Source organism: Crinia signifera, chromosome 2, assembly GCF_055691185.1.
Source record: "Crinia signifera chromosome 2, ASM5569118v1, whole genome shotgun sequence".
NCBI classification, from domain to species: domain Eukaryota; kingdom Metazoa; phylum Chordata; class Amphibia; order Anura; family Myobatrachidae; genus Crinia; species Crinia signifera.
In genome coordinates, this window is record NC_139218.1 from 76,460,852 (window position 1) to 76,479,450 (window position 18,599).

Genomic DNA, 18,599 nt, shown 5'->3' on the forward strand with positions numbered 1-18,599 from the left:
GCTGCTCCTGGGGGAGTTATGACCCCGTCTACTGATCCTGTGGATTTTACACCTCCTGCTTTTGCTTATATCCTGGATACCCATTGTCATGTAGACTTGACCAATTTTCAATTATTCTGCTCTTCCACAATGAACATTACACTTGACTTGTTCAATTATAACCAATTGCACTCCAAGTCTGATAGACACATTATTCCCCAGAACATTGGAACTGATTTGGTCTGTTTCCAGTCTTCTCTCCTGCTATCAACATCTCTATTTGGCTTCTGGACATCGACCCCTAAGTGCTACAGTTACCCCTTCATTTGTTCCCATGTATCTGATACTCCCAAAAAAAAGTATGCTAGGTACTATCAGGGGACAGAAAATTGGCCAGACTAGGGTTACACCCTGGTTTGTGGGTTGTGCTTATTATATTATTAGCACATTTCAGATGCTCGCTTTTCTCTGGTGATAAATTCTTCAATCACTAGAAGAGTACCTTAATCCTGTATTGTGATGCTGCCTATATGTATATATTTTTATTTTATTTTATTGTTTTCCATTTTTGGTCTCGGGCCTCTACAGTACATCCTGGATGGAGAGTATGTATGGACATACTATTGAAGTTGTCTATCCTATCCTCATATATCCCCATCGCTAAACGTGGTACACTACGATAGTTGGGGGAATGTGCCGATCTAGAATAGCTGAGATTATTGACATATGGTTATAGCCCTCGGTATATCCTTCTTTATATCCTTTTTTTTTTTCTTCTCCTTTTTCATATCCTGTGTTTTATAATCTTTAACAATTTAGGGTGGGGGGGGGGGTTATTTTCTATAAGGGTAGTTATGGGATGGTTTAGTTAGTGTAGCCAGTGGGATAGGGGTTAGCGGGATGGGCTCCAGGTATGCCTGAGTTGGGGGTAGGTTATACAGGGTGGGGGGTTATAGGGAGGTTTGCTTTGGGGTTCTTCTGGGGAATTTATTTTGTTAGAATTAGATAGGTTTATCTGGGATCTGGTGTGGAGGTTCTGGCAGGAGGTAATTTATTGCTAGTCCACCCTGAACCATGACGTTGCAGTACTTTTTTTCAACTTATTACTGCACAAATGTGCTCCTATATATCCTGCTATAGTGGTTGTCTGAATGGCGCCTTCGGGCAACTATGCTGCACTTATATGGGTGAAGGGAGCTAAGAATATCTTTCATCTTTCACTTTTCATGTATCTGCCGTCATTTTAATGTTCACTGTATGTACAAATTATGGTTCGTGCCCATTTGATATATGTCTATTTTGCCTCTGTCGGGACTTCCATGCTAATTTGTTTTGTTATTGTCTGAAAAACCAATAAAAACTACTCAATTAAAAAAAAGGAAACAATGTGGCTTAAAACAGCAAAGTCATATTTGAAATAGCTAAAAAAAAAAAAAAAGGAGGGCATTGTAAGCTTTTAAACAAGCTGGGAAACCGAAATCATTTGCCGAATATAAAAAATGTCATGAGAAATTTAAAAATATAATCAAGATGGTTAAATTAGTGACTGAATGAAAAATAGCTGTAGATAGCAAATTTAATTCCAAAAAATTCTACTGTTATATGCTGTAAACGGGAAACGGTTAAGAAAGGAAAATATTGGGCTACAAAAAAATAAGCAGGGCACCCTGGTAATATAAGGGGAAAAAAAGCAGAATTATTCAATTCATTTTTTGCTTTGGTATTTACAAGGGAAGAATCTTCAGAAGATCTCCCACAGATTAAATGCCCGGCTCTTGATTGCTCCCAAACTGTATGTTTGACTGTGGAAATAGTCAAAAATAGATTACAGAACCTAAATAGTAACAAATCTCCTGGCCCAGATGAAATACACACTAGGATACTAAAATAATTGAGTGCTGTCTTAGCACAACATTATTTATGATATTCAATGAATTAATAAACTCTGTAGTGGTACCAAGGGACTGGCGAATAGCTAATGTAGTCCAGTCAGCCTTACATCCATTTTGGGTAAAATATTAGAAGGAATAATGGGCCTTATTCTGATCGGTGCGGATATTCCCGAATTCTTACGGTGCGGGCCGCACGCAACGCTGTGCGGCAGCGTGCGTGCATCGTCCGTAGAAACGCCCACGTGTCCGCCGCATTCGGACGGAGTCACTCTTTAAAAACAGGGCGTGTGTACGGACGACATACAAACCATGCGTGTGCGGGGGAAACACTCCGATTCTGCACGGTCTGACCGCGTATGCACGGCCTTCCCGCGTCAGAACGGACGCGAACCGGCCACTACGCACAGATGCGGTGTACTTCCGCATACAACAAGACTACTGTTATCTGAGTTCCCAAATAGATCACATGACACACTTATGCAATTAGCAAACCACTTTGAGAACAGATTGTTGCTCCTGGTCATCTGTTATTTAGCTAATTGATCCTTAAACACTTACAAGCACTATACATTAACCCTAACATTCCCTATGGGGATAAAAATGTTATCTACCCTTTTGCTGTGTACATATCTAAACATCCACATGTTTGTGTGTTAAATGCTTTTTATACTTTTAATGTTTAAGCCTAAAATAACACACAGACAACTTCTTAAACAAGTGCAAACTTTTATTCCAACACATAAAAAAAGGACCACTATCACTCGTCCAGCAGCAGGACACAGAGGTCCTCCACATGGGCCGTCATCCGCCTCAGGTCCTCTCTCAAGCTCATGAGAGCCCCTCTTACTCCCTGGGGTGGCTCCTGGTAATCTGTGTGCATGAGAAAGGGGGTACAACATTAATTATGCTACTCACGTACACCTTGTACAGTCAATCCTAAGTACCTACACCACAGGTCTTCAACCTGTGGCCCTCCGGATGTTGTGAAACTACATGTCCCAGCATGCCCTGTGGTTTTTTGGCATGCTCTTATAGGAAAAAATGTGGCAATGCATGTTGGAACATGTAGTTTCACAACATCTGGAGGGCCAAAGGTTGAAGACCCATGACCTACACCATGAGAAATCATACATACAAAAAAAACATTATCCACTCTTGTATGTTATGTCATCAAATATATGATCATGATGCTGCCACCACACACACACACTTGTGTGACATATACATTTCACAATCTATATATCAAAAACACAACCAAACTTGAGGATCACTCACACTTGTCCTGGCCAAAGACTCCTCACTCAACTCAAAACATACACCCACTACAACATGCCACATTGACCCATACATATATACCTGCATGTTACTGCTTAATAGCTAAACTGCATGATAGATAGATAGATAGATAGATAGATAGAATAGATACCACAGGAAAATGCTAGGCTACTTCCTCTGCCCATTACTTCATGATTCCTTGTCACATTTGCCACATAGGTGAAAGGGCAGAACTAATCCGCTTCCATACAACGAACAATTTCTAAGCTCAATCCATCATACATAATACCTTACAAAAATACATGACAACAACACGGGCACACTGGCTAGAGGGGGGCCCATGCAAACTGCCCACATGGGACTCCAGTATAAATCAGGCCTGCCCATATTCCATTGAAGTGTTATTGTTGCTTCTATACAAAGAGCATCCATAAATTAACACTCATCACCTACATGAGCATCCAGATTGCACGTTTGCAGCATGGGCCTATAAGACCAAAGTGTGTCTGTTGGTTTCCATTTTTTGGGACTACTCTTTACTATATTATAGGAAAATTGAATCAGCTGTGCAACATAACAACCTGTACCTAACTCACTAATGAAGCATTATGTCTACTTACCCCTGCCAGGCAGCTCGACCAGGTCGTCCTCCTCCACATTGGGAGGTGGTGGAACATCCTCCAGGGGTAGGGGCACCTCCTCCTCCTCCACTTCCACCTCCTGCCCGACCTCCTGTGCCTCCTCTGTATCCTCCTCTGTCACATAACTGTGGGCCTGTGACTCCTCCTCAATGCCCACCTCTTGTCTGGGCTCCTCAATGGGCATCTCCTCATTGCCCACCTCCTCTGTGGCCTCCGCACTGGCCACCTCCTGGGCCTCCTGACGGGCCTGTCTTGCTCTCTCCCGCGCTGTGGGTTAAACATACAAAATGGGTGAGTGTCATTTCACATTGAAATTACTCTAACAAGTACATCTCATAACCACATTATATATGTGTTATATATCACACATATAGTATATGGCTTTTCTATGTCATAAACACCCAATTGACCTCATGTAATATTAATATTAAATAATGTTAAAATGCAAACACTCAATGGCCTAGATGCACTAGCCTTCAAAAGTGATACAATGTAGAGTGATAAACACGCAGCCAATCAGATCCTTCCTGTCATGTCACAGACTGTAGTTGTAAAAGGCCAGGTAGGAGCTGATTGGCTGCCTGTTTGTTACTCTCCATTTTAAAAATTGTGAATTGATCCTTAAACACTTACAAGCACTATACATTAACCCTAACATTCCCTATGGGGATAAAAATGTTATCTACCCTTTTGCTGTGTACATATCTAAACATCCACATGTTTGTGTGTTAAATGCTTTTTATACTTTTAATGTTTAAGCCTAAAATAACACACAGACAACTTCTTAAACAAGTGCAAACTTTTATTCCAACACATAAAAAAAGGACCACTATCACTCGTCCAGCAGCAGGACACAGAGGTCCTCCACATGGGCCGTCATCCGCCTCAGGTCCTCTCTCAAGCTCATGAGAGCCCCTCTTACTCCCTGGGGTGGCTCCTGGTAATCTGTGTGCATGAGAAAGGGGGTACAACATTAATTATGCTACTCACGTACACCTTGTACAGTCAATCCTAAGTACCTACACCACAGGTCTTCAACCTGTGGCCCTCCGGATGTTGTGAAACTACATGTCCCAGCATGCCCTGTGGTTTTTTGGCATGCTCTTATAGGAAAAAATGTGGCAATGCATGTTGGAACATGTAGTTTCACAACATCTGGAGGGCCAAAGGTTGAAGACCCATGACCTACACCATGAGAAATCATACATACAAAAAAAACATTATCCACTCTTGTATGTTATGTCATCAAATATATGATCATGATGCTGCCACCACACACACACACTTGTGTGACATATACATTTCACAATCTATATATCAAAAACACAACCACACTTGAGGATCACTCACACTTGTCCTGGCCAAAGACTCCTCACTCAACTCAAAACATACACCCACTACAACATGCCACATTGACCCATACATATATACCTGCATGTTACTGCTTAATAGCTAAACTGCATGATAGATAGATAGATAGAATAGATACCACAGGAAAATGCTAGGCTACTTCCTCTGCCCATTACTTCAAGATTCCTTGTCACATTTGCCACATAGGTGAAAGGGCAGAACTAATCCGCTTCCATACAACGAACAATTTCTAAGCTCAATCCATCATACATAATACCTTACAAAAATACATGACAACAACACGGGCACACTGGCTAGAGGGGGGCCCATGCAAACTGCCCACATGGGACTCCAGTATAAATCAGGCCTGCCCATATTCCATTGAAGTGTTATTGTTGCTTCTATACAAAGAGCATCCATAAATTAACACTCATCACCTACATGAGCATCCAGATTGCACGTTTGCAGCATGGGCCTATAAGACCAAAGTGTGTCTGTTGGTTTCCATTTTTTGGGACTACTCTTTACTATATTATAGGAAAATTGAATCAGCTGTGCGACATAACAACCTGTACCTAACTCACTAATGAAGCATTATGTCTACTTACCCCTGCCAGGCAGCTCGACCAGGTCGTCCTCCTCCACATTGGGAGGTGGTGGAACATCCTCCAGGGGTAGGGGCACCTCCTCCTCCTCCACTTCCACCTCCTGCCCGACCTCCTATGCCTCCTCTGTATCCTCCTCTGTCACATAACTGTGGGCCTGTGACTCCTCCTCAATGCCCACCTCTTGTCTGGGCTCCTCAATGGGCATCTCCTCATTGCCCACCTCCTCTGTGGCCTCCGCACTGGCCACCTCCTGGGCCTCCTGACGGGCCTGTCTTGCTCTCTCCCGCGCTGTGGGTTAAACATACAAAATGGGTGAGTGTCATTTCACATTGAAATTACTCTAACAAGTACATCTCATAACCACATTATATATGTGTTATATATCACACATATAGTATATGGCTTTTCTATGTCATAAACACCCAATTGACCTCATGTAATATTAATATTAAATAATGTTAAAATGCAAACACTCAATGGCCTAGATGCACTAGCCTTCAAAAGTGATACAATGTAGAGTGATAAACACGCAGCCAATCAGATCCTTCCTGTCATGTCACAGACTGTAGTTGTAAAAGGCCAGGTAGGAGCTGATTGGCTGCCTGTTTGTTACTCTCCATTTTAAAAATTGTGAAGCAATCCTGCCCACTGTCAATTATATGTATTTGCCCAAAATACTTACAGCGTTGCAGACGCCGCCTCAGAGCCTGCAGACGCTCCGGCTCCCGCCTCCGCAGGTCGGACCATCGCCTCTCCAGTTGGGCGATGGTCCTCCGCACATGAGTGTGGGCGAATATGCGGCGCCGGGCCGCAACATATGCCCGGCGCTTGTCGCGGTTACTAATGAAGGGGCCTGCCTGCCCCAGTCTGCGCTCCATAACTCCTACCAGCGCCAGTAGCTCCGCAGTGGAGAAGGGTTCTGCACGCTGGTAGGAAGCCATTTTAGGAGTGGCACTAATCAAACAATCATGTGCTGTCATTGGTTGGTTAGAGTGATATTTGGTATTAACTTTATTGTTCATTTTTACACTAACAGCGTGTATGTGCCCGAACATACGGCTAACCCATTGCATCGCACCCCCATCCTAAACACACAGTCTAAACTAAGATGCAAACACATTATATATAATCTCTAACATTCACCAAACATGGGTATAAGCACCAGGTGAAATAGTCTGCATCACTAGACACTTACACCTAACTCAACAAGGTACTAAACAGCCATTTTATAATGAAAGCTATGCCACAGAAACATAGCAAATAGTGGCAGACCTGTTCCCACAATTACGCCATGGTGCCATGTGTACACTTACCTTCTACTGGGCCATACTACAGAGGTGGAATGAAAAGTAGCTAGAATCCGGGCTGAATTTGGAGTACTTTCACATGTGATTTGGATGCTAGCACTGATTACTTGTGGCTAAGTGGTGGACTGGATTGACATATGGAATGGGTAGTGTCAGTTGTACTACATACCAAACAAGTACACAGTACAGAAGTACCTTCAAATATACATTGTATGTCTGACCTCAGTTGTATTTGGTCATTGGTGTTGGAATCAGCATTTAGCTAATAAATCAGACTTACTGAGTTTGCCAGGTTTTTTGGAAATATTTTTCAACACCAAGGGGCGGCCCGTATGCGCCGCACGGTTGACGCTGGCGTACGGGACGCGGCCGTACGGAACGCAGGTTGCAGCTGATTAACACCAATTACAGAAATAGTATTTAAAGTTGTCCTAGAAAGGCAAACACTTGTTGCAAACATGCCAGGCTCAGAGTCAGAGGAAGACCAGGTGGTGCAGAATCTCTTGGCACGCATGGAGGCCAACACCACCTATGTCCCCCTCAACCCAGAGGACCCAGATGGCCCATCAACATCAGGCCAATCAGCAGCTGGGCCATCCTCAGCATCAGCAGAATCATTGGGAACACAGCAGGTGGCTTCCCAACAGAGTAGCCAGGCCAGCACTTCAAGTACAGCAACCGGTGGCCGTGGCCGTGGCAGTGCCCGTGGCAGTGCCCGTGGCAGTGGCAGTGCCCGTGGCAGTGCCCGTGGCCGCAGTGGGGCAACAGAGGAACCAACCACAAGAAACATGGCATTTGAACCGCGGGAGCTTGACATCCTGGTGACCCGGGCACGTGATTTAATAGAGTGCCCAGCGGGCAAGTTGACACACACAAGGAGATGGAAGATCTGGGAGGAGATAACGGCGGAGATTAATGCAGTGGCTCCACAAGTTCGTCAGACGGAGCACGTTAAGAAGAGGCAAGTACATGTGTGTTACATTTGAGTAGTACAAGTCCAGTAATGTTTACATTCAATATTAGATGGAGTTGGCCAATGGGTGTTCACGTTGCTTGGAGGCACATACATGTTGGCCATGACATTGAATTGATAGTTATTGGAGGGTGACTGTTTTTGTATCTTCTAAGGGTTGGTTTGAAAAATGAATATAATGTCAGTTTGGTGTCAGTAGCCACATGTTGTATTATGTTTCATATTGCAATGGGTGCTACAGCAAACATGAGTAGTTACATGTATTAATATGTACACTTTGATTGCAGGTGGCACGACTTCAAAGGCAACCTCAAGAAGAAGTTGACCCAGCGGTGGGAACACAGCCAGACCTCTGGGGCTGGCCCCATGCCGTCAAAGCTGGAGCTCACCCCCCTGGAAGAGATGGCCCAGTGCTGTATCGCAGTGGAGGAGGTCCGGGGGGTGAGCACTATAGACAGCGAGTCCCCAGCGGAAGTGATGGCTTCTACGCTTGAAGGTAATTATTTGCCAGGCCATAAGTAGATGTTTTAGATTTGGCATGGAATGTGTGGTAATTGGTAATTTCTCGTTCAACAGCATCCCCACCGCTTGGTCCAGATTCTCTTGAGGAGGTTGTGGAGTCTGTGCCACCTGGCCCCAGTAGCAGGCCCGTGCAGCAGCAGCCGCCGGGATTGTCTGCGGCTGAATTGTCCATGTGGGGCCGTGTGCTGGATAGTATTATGCAGCAGGGAGACTCGGCAACAGAGCGGGTGCGTAGGGCCGAGGAGGTGCTGCAGGGTTTGACCACCAGCCATCAGAGTATTGCTGAGAGCCTGCAGGCTATGAGTGCCACCCAGCAAGCTATGAGTACCAGCCATCAAGCTATTGCTGCTAGCCTGCAGGTGCTGGCTGATCAAGCCCTGCGGCAAAATGACCTCCTCCTCCGCCATAATGAACTTATGGTGGAGCTAGTTAACAGCAATAGGGCCCTAATGTCATCCACTTCGGGTGCATTACCAACAGCATCACTCCCTGCTGCCAGAGGGGGAAGAACATCCACCCCCTCACCAGCATGTGCTCCACATGAGCCACCATCGGACTCTGGCCGTGGACGAGGCCGAAGAGCTGCTGCACGTGGCAAGGAGCCTGCCAGGGGCAAACGTGCCCGCAAATGAACTTGTGTCCCCATTAATCTCCACCGTTATGTCTTCCCAAATCTTCCATTGAGCTGTGTGTGTCAGTATCCTGTGTCGAAATCCGTGCCCAGGGTCACCACTTTTGGCCGCGGTTCAAATGTCATGTTTGGTTCACCTGTTGCCCTGTTTCGGCTACCATGACTGTGTGCTGTACTTGAAGTGTTGGTGCTGTACTTTTGTTGTGAAGCCACCTGATGTGTTCCCAATGATTCTGCTGTGGCTATTTATTATATATTATGTAATTTTTGTCCTGGTATGGTACCATTTTTTTTGTTATGGTTTTGAAATTTGTACCAAAGTTGCTTTAATAAATGTTATGTTGGCCCCCCAAATGTCTGTATTAATTGATACATGCAGAAGTGCCATGTGTATTAGTATTATTAATATTAAGTTGTGTGCATTATTTGCAGTGTAAAAGTGTGTGACAAGGGCAGCATGTAAAGTTCCCTTTAAGCTGCAATGCTTCCAATTGTAGCAGTGAGAAGCGTGTAATTAACAAGTAATGGGTAAAGTATGTGATTGTATTGGGTTCAGGTGACATTGGTTGAGGTGCGTCCGCCCTGATTAGGCGTTCCGATTGCCTAGCGCATGACCGAGTGGTGTCCGCAAAGCAAGAGTAACCTTTTGGTCACCGCACATTTCTTCCGTTTTTGTTCGCGTGCATTCGGCATGCTGTCCGAATGCACGCCTACCAAAATATGTGTACTCCCCCGTGTCCGCCCATGTTTCCGCCCAGTTTAGCCCACTTTGAAACTACGCCCCTGTGTCATTCCGCATGACGCCCATAACACACCCATATTGGCCGAATGATTGCGGTGCACATTTCTGTACGGGATTAGTGAGAACAAGTACGGAGACCATGCGTGGCACATGCGCGTAGCGTTCTCCACGCATGCGCAGACGGCTAAAAAACGCCATCCGAAAGAATTCGGGAATATCCGCACCGATCAGAATAAGGGCCCATAAGAGATAGTATCCAAAATTTCTTAGAATAGGAGAAGGTGATGAGTAAGGTTCAGCATGGGTTCATCAAAAACAGATCATATTAGACTAATTTAATTAGCTTCTATGAGGAAGTCAGTAAGGGGTGGACTTAGGGAAATCTGTTGATGTAATACTTCTTGATTTTGACATAGTGGGCCAGATGTATTAAGCCTGACGAAGAGATAATCTAGAGATAAAGTGGAGATAAAGTGAAAGGAGATAACGCATCAGCCAATCAGCTGTGTTTGAAATATGACAGTTGGGAGTTGATTGGCTGGTGCTTTATCTCCTTCCACTTTATCTCCAGTTTATCTCTTCACCAGGCTTAATACATCTTCCCCAGTGCCTCATAAAAGATTATTAATAAAACTAGGTAACTTAGGGTTAGGAGATAAATTTGTAATTTGATTAAAAACTGGTTGCACAATTGAAGTCAGAGAGTGGTAGTAAATGGCATACAGTACATTCCAGCCAGGGAACAGTCCAAAGTGGAGTCCCACAAGGTTCAATATTGGGACCTACCTTATTTAATATATTCATTAATGATATAGGTAGTGAAATAGAGCCTTATTATAGTTCACTCTTTCTGATAAAATCCTTCTTAGATGGACAAAACCATGTGCATTGCAGGGGGGCAGATGTAAAATGTGCAGAGAGAATTAGATTTGGGTGAGTTATTTTGTTTCTGTGCATGGTAAATACTGGCTGCTTTATTTTTACACTGCAATATAGATCGCACTTTGAAGTAAAACCCCACCCAAATCTAATTCACTCTGCACAAGTAACATCTGCCCCACCTGCAGTGCACATGGTTTTGTCAATCTAAGAAGGAATTTGTCAGAAAGAGTGAACCAAAATAACCCCTATAGTGAGTAAGATTGCAATATTTTCGGAGGACACAAAATTGAGTAAGAAAATTAACTCAGGAGTGGATGTGGATACACTACAAAGTGACTTAATTAAACTAGAAAGGTGGGCGGAAAGGTGGAAAATGCGGTTTAACGTTGATGAATTTTTAAAATTCATTATGGAAACAAAAATGAACAAGCTACGTATAGGCTCAATGGAGTTATTATAGGGATTTCTGCTGTAGAGAAGGATCATAGATGAAAAATTGGGTAACAGTGCACGCTGCTCAAGTGCAGCAGCAAAAGCAAACAGGACACTGGCATGCATTAAAAGGGGAATGGATTCAAGGGATGCCAATATGATAGTGCCTCTTTACAAGGCATTTTAAGACCACACTTGGAATATGGTGTTCAGTTCTAGGAACCGCACCTTAAAAAGGACACAAATGATTTGGAACAGATACAGAGAAGGGTGACTAATACCCCTTTCACATTGCAGCTGTAACACGGTATATTGCCGTTTTTTTAGTGCTTTAAAACGTTTCCAGCTGCAATGTGAAAGCTACATTGTCAATTTACCGGTTACAGAAAACCGGCATTTTGACACCTGTTAAAAGAAGGATCCCACACGGTTCGGAGCCGTTTCACCTGCAGTGTGAACAGCTCAGAAACGGTATTTGCTATACATGATAACCACACTTGATCCCCGCCCACAAGCAGAAAAAAAAACATTTAAAATGACATTGTATGGCTTTCTATGGGTGAAACGGGTTGAATCTGAAAGGTACAAAACGGTATTTAAACTGCAATATACCTTTACATCATGCAATATGAAAGGGGTTTAACTGGCTTTTGACCAGTTTTAAGACACGTTTAGAAAATCGGGTTGAAAGCAGGTTTTTGCAATGTGAAAGTGGTATAAGCTACAGTATTAAAAGGTTTAGAATCACTAGAATACAAAGATAGGTTAACCAGGCTGAATATGTTTTCACTGGAGAAACGGAGGTTGGATATGATTGGTATGTTCAAATACAGGATTGGGAATCATATGGAACTGGGAGATGATTAGTTCACTAACAGGCCTATACTTAGGACACGCGGGCATGTACCGAGGCTCGAAGAAAATAAATGCCCAACTGAATTACAGTAAGAAGAGGATTCTTCACCAATAGCACAGTACAATTCTGGAGTTCATTGCCAGTTGGGGTGATTACAGCAACTGCTATTAATGAATTTAAATCAAAACTGGATACATTTTATCTATATTTTATCTTACACTAAGGGAATCCTATAGATATGAGTTACTCAAGTTAGTAGCTACAAGCCAAATAGGTTGAACTCGATGGAATAACGTCTTTTTTTCAACCTTAATTACTATGTTACTATGAAATGGGGTTAGGCACTAGTAGGTTAGGGTTAGGCTGCGAGGTGGGGCTTAGGGTTAGGTTTCTGCAAGGGAAGGTTTCGGGGGGTAGGGTGAGGGTAAGTATACTTACCTGACCCCAGTGGATTCCCTCCTGGCATCCTAACTGCCAGTGATCCATATGTATCCCAATTAATTTTCTAAACCATTTGTTAAAATCTGAACAATAAAACTAGATAGAGATATTGACAGAGATATTATATGGGAAACATTACATTACAGCATATATGGGCATATTTATCAATAATTATTTGTGGGATATTTCCCCAAAGAATTCATTTTGGGTGGTACCTAGTAAATAATAAGTATACCCCAAATTTATGTATGAAGGATTCCAGGAGGGCCACAACTGCATCCAACTCAGAATTAGGCCCTGTGAGGAGTAATCCTGCTTACAGTAGACCCTACTAACTCAACAGACCCCACCACCATTAGGACTGCTTCCATTAGTTTCCAGAGCCGGTTTTCTATCTCAATCTGCCCCATGCCATTTACACCTTCCATGTGATCTTTTGGTACTTGTGTATTATCTGGGCGCCCGATGCATCGCATCACATACCACTAATTAAGGTATGCGATGGCACGTGATGGGACCCGATTTCAGCCTTTCCCGGGCAGAGTTTACAATTGTAATATTGCGTCGCATTGCATGCCATTGTAATGGCATGCGATGCGATGCGACGCGACGCGATTTCATATTGTACAGGCACCCTGATGCCTGATTCCTATGTTAAATGCCCCCCAGACCCCATTTTTAATTGTACACCCACCCTGATGGGTGATTACTATGTTAAATGGCCCCCCATTGTTAACGCCACCCCAGTATCAACGCCAACCCGAAGCGTGGCGAGCGCAGCGAGTACGCGCAGTACGCGTCCTCCGACCTTTTCATACCCCCACTATCCACGTCGCCTGCGCTCGCCACACCATCTAAAATGGACTCCATGCCGACGTGTATAGTGGGGGTATGAAAAGGTGGGAGGACGCGTACCGCCGCCCCTGGGTGCCTGTACAATTAAAAATTGGGTCCAATTGCGTCGCACCGCATCTCATGCGATATGATCGCATGCGATGCGATGCGATTTTTGGTTGTACAATGCCCTACGATGAAAATATCGGGCGCCCAGATAATACACAAGTACCGATCTTTTCTCTATGGACAGCGTAGGGAGTACGGAAGAATGCATGCACCCAAGAATTCTCTAATACAACTAAAACTGCCTATTCGCAGTACTGGGGGGTGGGGGGGGTGGATGGTTGCAATGTCTGACAAGTGAGACCTTCCTGGACCCCAGAAAAGTGAGCATTTCATTAGAAGCATCATATAGAAGGACACTAGTGGGCAAAATGAAAATAATAAAATGCACTTAAAAGGTGTAAAATTATTTATTTGTGTTTTAAATAAAGAGTAAAGAAAGTAAAAATCTTATAAATGTAATTAAATGCAAACCGCAAAAATGATAAAGTAAAACTTTTTTTTTTTTAAATGATCCCAAAAAATTGTTTTAGCTTAAATGCTTTCAGTAAATTTGGGGTTCACTTCCATATTCCAAATTAGTTATTAGGGGGTTCTCCACAGTGCCCTAACAATTTAACCTTAAAATAAAGATTTCCCCACCATCTCTAAACCTCAGTGAGGTGCAAATGGAAAAATGTGAATTCAGAATGAGCTTCTAATTGGATTTGCGAAAAATAATTTGCAATGCAAATTTTGCAGCTTGCAGCTAATTGGATTGACCCATTCAGCTCCCTCTCCTTCTATTACTTTAGATCTTATGAGGCCTACACATGTCGTGACCGGAGCATTGTGCCGAGCAATCTAGCATTGCTCAGATCGCTCAGCACTGGTAGCTCAGCACACAGCTCTGCACCAATGATGTGTGCTAAGCGATCTGTCACTGCCCATGATCTCAATAGAGAGAACATGGGCAATGACTAGATATTTCAAGCATGCTTGAAATACCAAGCCTGGCGATAGCAAAGCGTGAAGCCACCATGCATCGCTATCTCTATGGGATATATACACACAGCAATTTGTGCTTAATCTCTTAAGGCCCCCATACACTAGCCGATTTTGGTCAGATTTCAGCCAGATCAGTCGGATCTGGCCGAAATCGGAACAAAATCGGCTAGTTTTGATGTCCCCTCAGATCCGATGCGCGGTCCCGTGCGCATCGGATCTGCGTCGGGTGGTCGGACCTGCTGCACGTCCGACCACCCGACTTGGGACCTAGTGGGGTGGCGCGGCGGTGGAGGGAGCAGGGGGGGCTGGGGACGCTGCGGGGGACACAGGCGGCATAGAGCCGGGCAGGGGGAGCCGGCGGGAGCTGTCAGTACTGAAAAAAAAAAAAAGCCCATACAATGAATGGGCGGCCTGTGATTGGCTGAGCGCTCTCTCAGCCAGTCAGCAATTGGCTGAGAGAGCACTCAGCCAATCACAGGCTGCCCATTCATTGTATAGGCTTTTTTTTTCTAGCACTGACAGCTCCCGGCTCTATGCCTCCTGTGTCCCCCGCAGCGTCCCCAGCCCCCCCTGCTCCCACCAGCAGCCCTGCTCTGTAGCCCCCCCCCCCCCCCCCTGCTCCCCAGGTTTTTTACATGTGATAAATCGAGACGATTTATCACATGTAAAAAATGGCACATCAAGTGCCAATCTAATCAAACTCCCCCGGGGAGCAGCCGGGGAAGCTCAGGGGGAAGTCGGGGGCGACTTGTCCTAAGGACAAGTCGCCCTAGTGTATGGGGGCCTTAAGTGATCTAGTCAGATTGTTTGAAAATAGACAAAAACAATGATGTGTGTGTGTGTGTGTGTGTGTGTGTGTGTAGGCAGGGCTGCCATCAGGAAGGTGCTACTGTGACACTTGTCCCAGGCCCTGCTGTTCTGAAGAGAGGAGGGGGCCCGGGCAAAGTGCCTCACAACACCTGCAGGAGCTACATTATGGGGTTTATTCTGGTTAGTGCGGTGGGGCCGTACGCGGTTGTTACGTGGTTTATTTTTATCTGCGCATGCGTATCTTTCGGAATGCGCAGGCGCGGCGACTTCACACCGCTCACGGACGGGTCTTTCTGTGCAAAAAACCTGTCCGCAAAAGTACGGTCATTGTGGACGGCATAGGGGCGTGTTGAGGGGAGCGGCCGAAATAATGAGGAAAACTGGGCGTAAACATGGGCGTACACGGGGGTGAGCACCAAAAATGTACGGTGCTACAACCGCTCAATCGGCGAAAGCACTGTGCATTTCGGACAGAAAAAAGGCGGACGCCAACGATACCTCCAGACCACCCCTAGAGATACCGTATGAGAGCGGAGGCCTGGGTCTGCTAATTAAAGCTGATTACTACTGAAACTCAGAAACCTGAATGTAATAAGCAATGCTGCAGCCTATTAAGTCAAAACCATTATTTCACTACCTGCAAGCCACACACAGCCCTAAAACACATTGGAAGCATATCTTTCTACACTTCTCTACATGTAAAGGTTGGTTTAGTTTTAGGTAAGATTCATTTTAAGACCTGCTTATATATGCCAAGGTAGTTATTTTATAACCATCTACACCCATTCAGTAAGTGTTTTTATATACTTTAAACAGCAGGACACTCAATCTACAGAAGTCGACATGTGTCAACTTTTTCACTGTAACCCCAACATAACTTTATTTAAAAGTAAAAGCAATGTGGGGACACATAGATAGTGATTAAAATTCAACATTAGAACATAAAAAATATACATGTAAGGAGGGTTATAATGTATTTTTTATTAGGGTGTTCATTAAGGTAGACAATTGAGGTAATAGAAAACAATGATTGAATAACAATTAGAATAATTCATTTAATTGCCTTAATCATAGTTGAAAGGCTAGATTAGCAGGGTCATATATGTGAAGGGTATGCCAGCGTGCACGGACGTACGCTCACTCTCACGATCGGTGACATACGCTGAGTTTTCCATTGAAAACAGGCGAGACCCGTCCGTGCAAGGTTGCGTACGCTCAGATAGCCGTAAGATGTCGGTGTGAAAACGGACGAGACCCGTTTGTATACAGTGGCGTACGCTTTGTTGTACGCCAGTTATCGGTGTCTAAAAGGAGATCCGTCCGTGTACGGTGGCGTACGCTCAAGTGTACGCCACTCCCCTTTGTCGGTCTTTGTGACCGTCCGTATGCGGATGTTTTGTGGGTGGATTTTCGCTCACCGTCCGCGTACGGGAAACGTACGGTAAAACGGAACGCACGCACGTTTGGCCGACCGAACCAGATTAAGGCCTTATGTCTTCTGTGGCTGGCCGCCGCACACAGCCCAGCCTCCTTCATGAAGCACCCCACGCCCATCCGCCGCTGACCACCACCCCCCCCCCCCCCCCCCTAGCTCAAATGACAGCAATATGTAATGGGCATTATGGTGTGTTGTATAATATGTAACGGGCATTATGGTGTGTTGTATAATATTATGTAACCGGCATTATGGTGTGTTGTATAATATGTAACTGGCATTATGGTGTGTTGTATAATATGTAATGGGCATGTGACAATATGAAATTGGCATTAAGGGGTTACAGCGTACCTTTAAAATATTAGAGATGTGCAGGCTCTGATTTACTCTGATTTACTCTTTATTTCAAAGCAGGATCTTATTGGCTATCAACTGTCAACAACTGTCATGTGATTTGGGATAGCCAATAAGATCCCTGAAATCAGAGTAAATCAGAGTAAATCAGAACCTGCACATCTCTATAAAATATATGTTGCAGGTGCGCTGTAACACCTCATTTTTTTTGTTAAAAATCAAATTGATGTCGCCATCCGTAAGGCGCAGACTAGCAGGGTATGAACAAAACATCTGTTGAAAATATTTTGTATAACAATAGGGTTGGGCGGGGAGATGCTGCCTATTTTTACAGTCCCGGCCACCACAATTTCTGATGGCAGCCCTGTGTGTAGACCCCATTAGGTCAGATATATTACTGTGATACTGATTCTGAGTTGTGCATAAGTGACAATTCCAGCTACTGTACTTAATAGGGATTAGATTACTCAGATGCCTCTGTGTGACAGCACTTCACCCAGCCCCCACATATAAGCGCCGCCATTATCAGTTTTATCAAAACTTGCACCAGCAAAAACTGGTCTATACTTTTCCTGAACCTAAATGAAAATAAACAGCTTATTATTTACTTATGGTCAAGAACTGATTTTCTTCATTGTAATGAGTTTAGTTGAGCGATGTTAATCTCTATTGCTGGCAAAACACTACATGACACTGTTAGTGACGAGACCAGCGACAAGTGTATTGGAAAGCGCATAAACAGTTGCCGATGCCGGTAGCAATGGAGCAGCGGTGGGGGGCGCAGGGCCATGCTGCATTCAGCAGCATGACATTGTGAGTGACATCACCAATTGAGCTCCATGTACAGATGTCGGGGATGACACTAGAGAGCCGCAGGAGCGCACATTGTTAGTGATATAGTGGGTACACACTGGATGATTTTAAGAATTTGGAAGGTCAACAGTCAAAAGGTCAACATGGGTCTTTCATGCCCTACCATCCACTATGGTCTGGAGGAAGAATATAATAGTGTGCCGAGTGCAGCTAGGCACCATGCCCGAAGCGCAAGCACAATGAGCCATGTGAGAAGACGCGGTGCAACGATATGGGCTCCATGTCAACTATGTCAACGTTTGGGACAAAAACTTGTAGACCTTCCCATTGTCGACCTAATGCTTGTGTCAACATTTTGACCCTGTTGACCTTATACGTGTCAACCTTTTGTCTGTGTTGACCTAAGGCCTGTCGACTTTTAGTGGTTAACCCAATGTGTCCCAGTGACCCATACCCCTATGGTTGTCGGTATTTGGCTATAGTAAATCGCCTGCATCCCATGTCTTTGTACCAACATACACTGACAGCTTAGTTTTTACATTTTGACCATGTCAGAATTTTAGTCTTTAAATTGTGCAATAGGAGGAATAAGAAAATAATAATAATCTTGTAATCCATAATCTGTCTTTAGCACCGATCAGAGCCGTGACATTTTGTTCACTTTTCCTCACTCTTGTGCACCATAAACCATTGTGTGTAATTATAGTACATCTCATGAAATACCTGATCTGAAACAGTGATTTGCTGTACATTCCCTAAATACAGAAAT

At 44.3% G+C, this 18,599-nt stretch overlaps 1 protein-coding gene and 1 long non-coding RNA gene across 2 annotated transcripts; both read right to left on the reverse strand.

Moving 5' to 3' along the window:
• Positions 1 to 2,603: 2,603 nt before the first annotated feature.
• On the reverse strand, positions 2,604 to 4,363 carry LOC146058765 (uncharacterized). The gene is made up of 2 exons (XM_083170995.1): positions 3,767 to 4,363; positions 2,604 to 2,741 (listed from the first exon to the last, which is right to left on the reverse strand). The coding sequence occupies exons 1-2, from the start codon at positions 3,969 to 3,971 to the stop codon at positions 2,629 to 2,631; spliced, it is 318 nt and encodes a 105-aa protein (XP_083027121.1). The 5' UTR covers positions 3,972 to 4,363; the 3' UTR covers positions 2,604 to 2,628.
• Positions 4,364 to 4,594: 231 nt separating this feature from the next.
• Positions 4,595 to 7,078, reverse strand: LOC146058766 (uncharacterized). The gene is made up of 3 exons (XR_014469945.1): positions 7,059 to 7,078; positions 5,746 to 6,033; positions 4,595 to 4,732 (listed from the first exon to the last, which is right to left on the reverse strand). It is a non-coding gene; the product is annotated as an uncharacterized LOC146058766 (long non-coding RNA).
• Positions 7,079 to 18,599: the final 11,521 nt, after the last annotated feature.

Coding starts and splice junctions, on each gene's coding strand:
- LOC146058765 (XM_083170995.1), bottom strand. CDS start 3,971: ATGCCCATTGAGGAGCCCAGACAAGAGGTGGGCATTGAGGAGGAGTCA. Junction 2,742..3,766: donor GGTCGAGCTGCCTGGCAGGG/GTAAGTAGACAT, acceptor TCATGCACACAG/ATTACCAGGAGCCACCCCAG.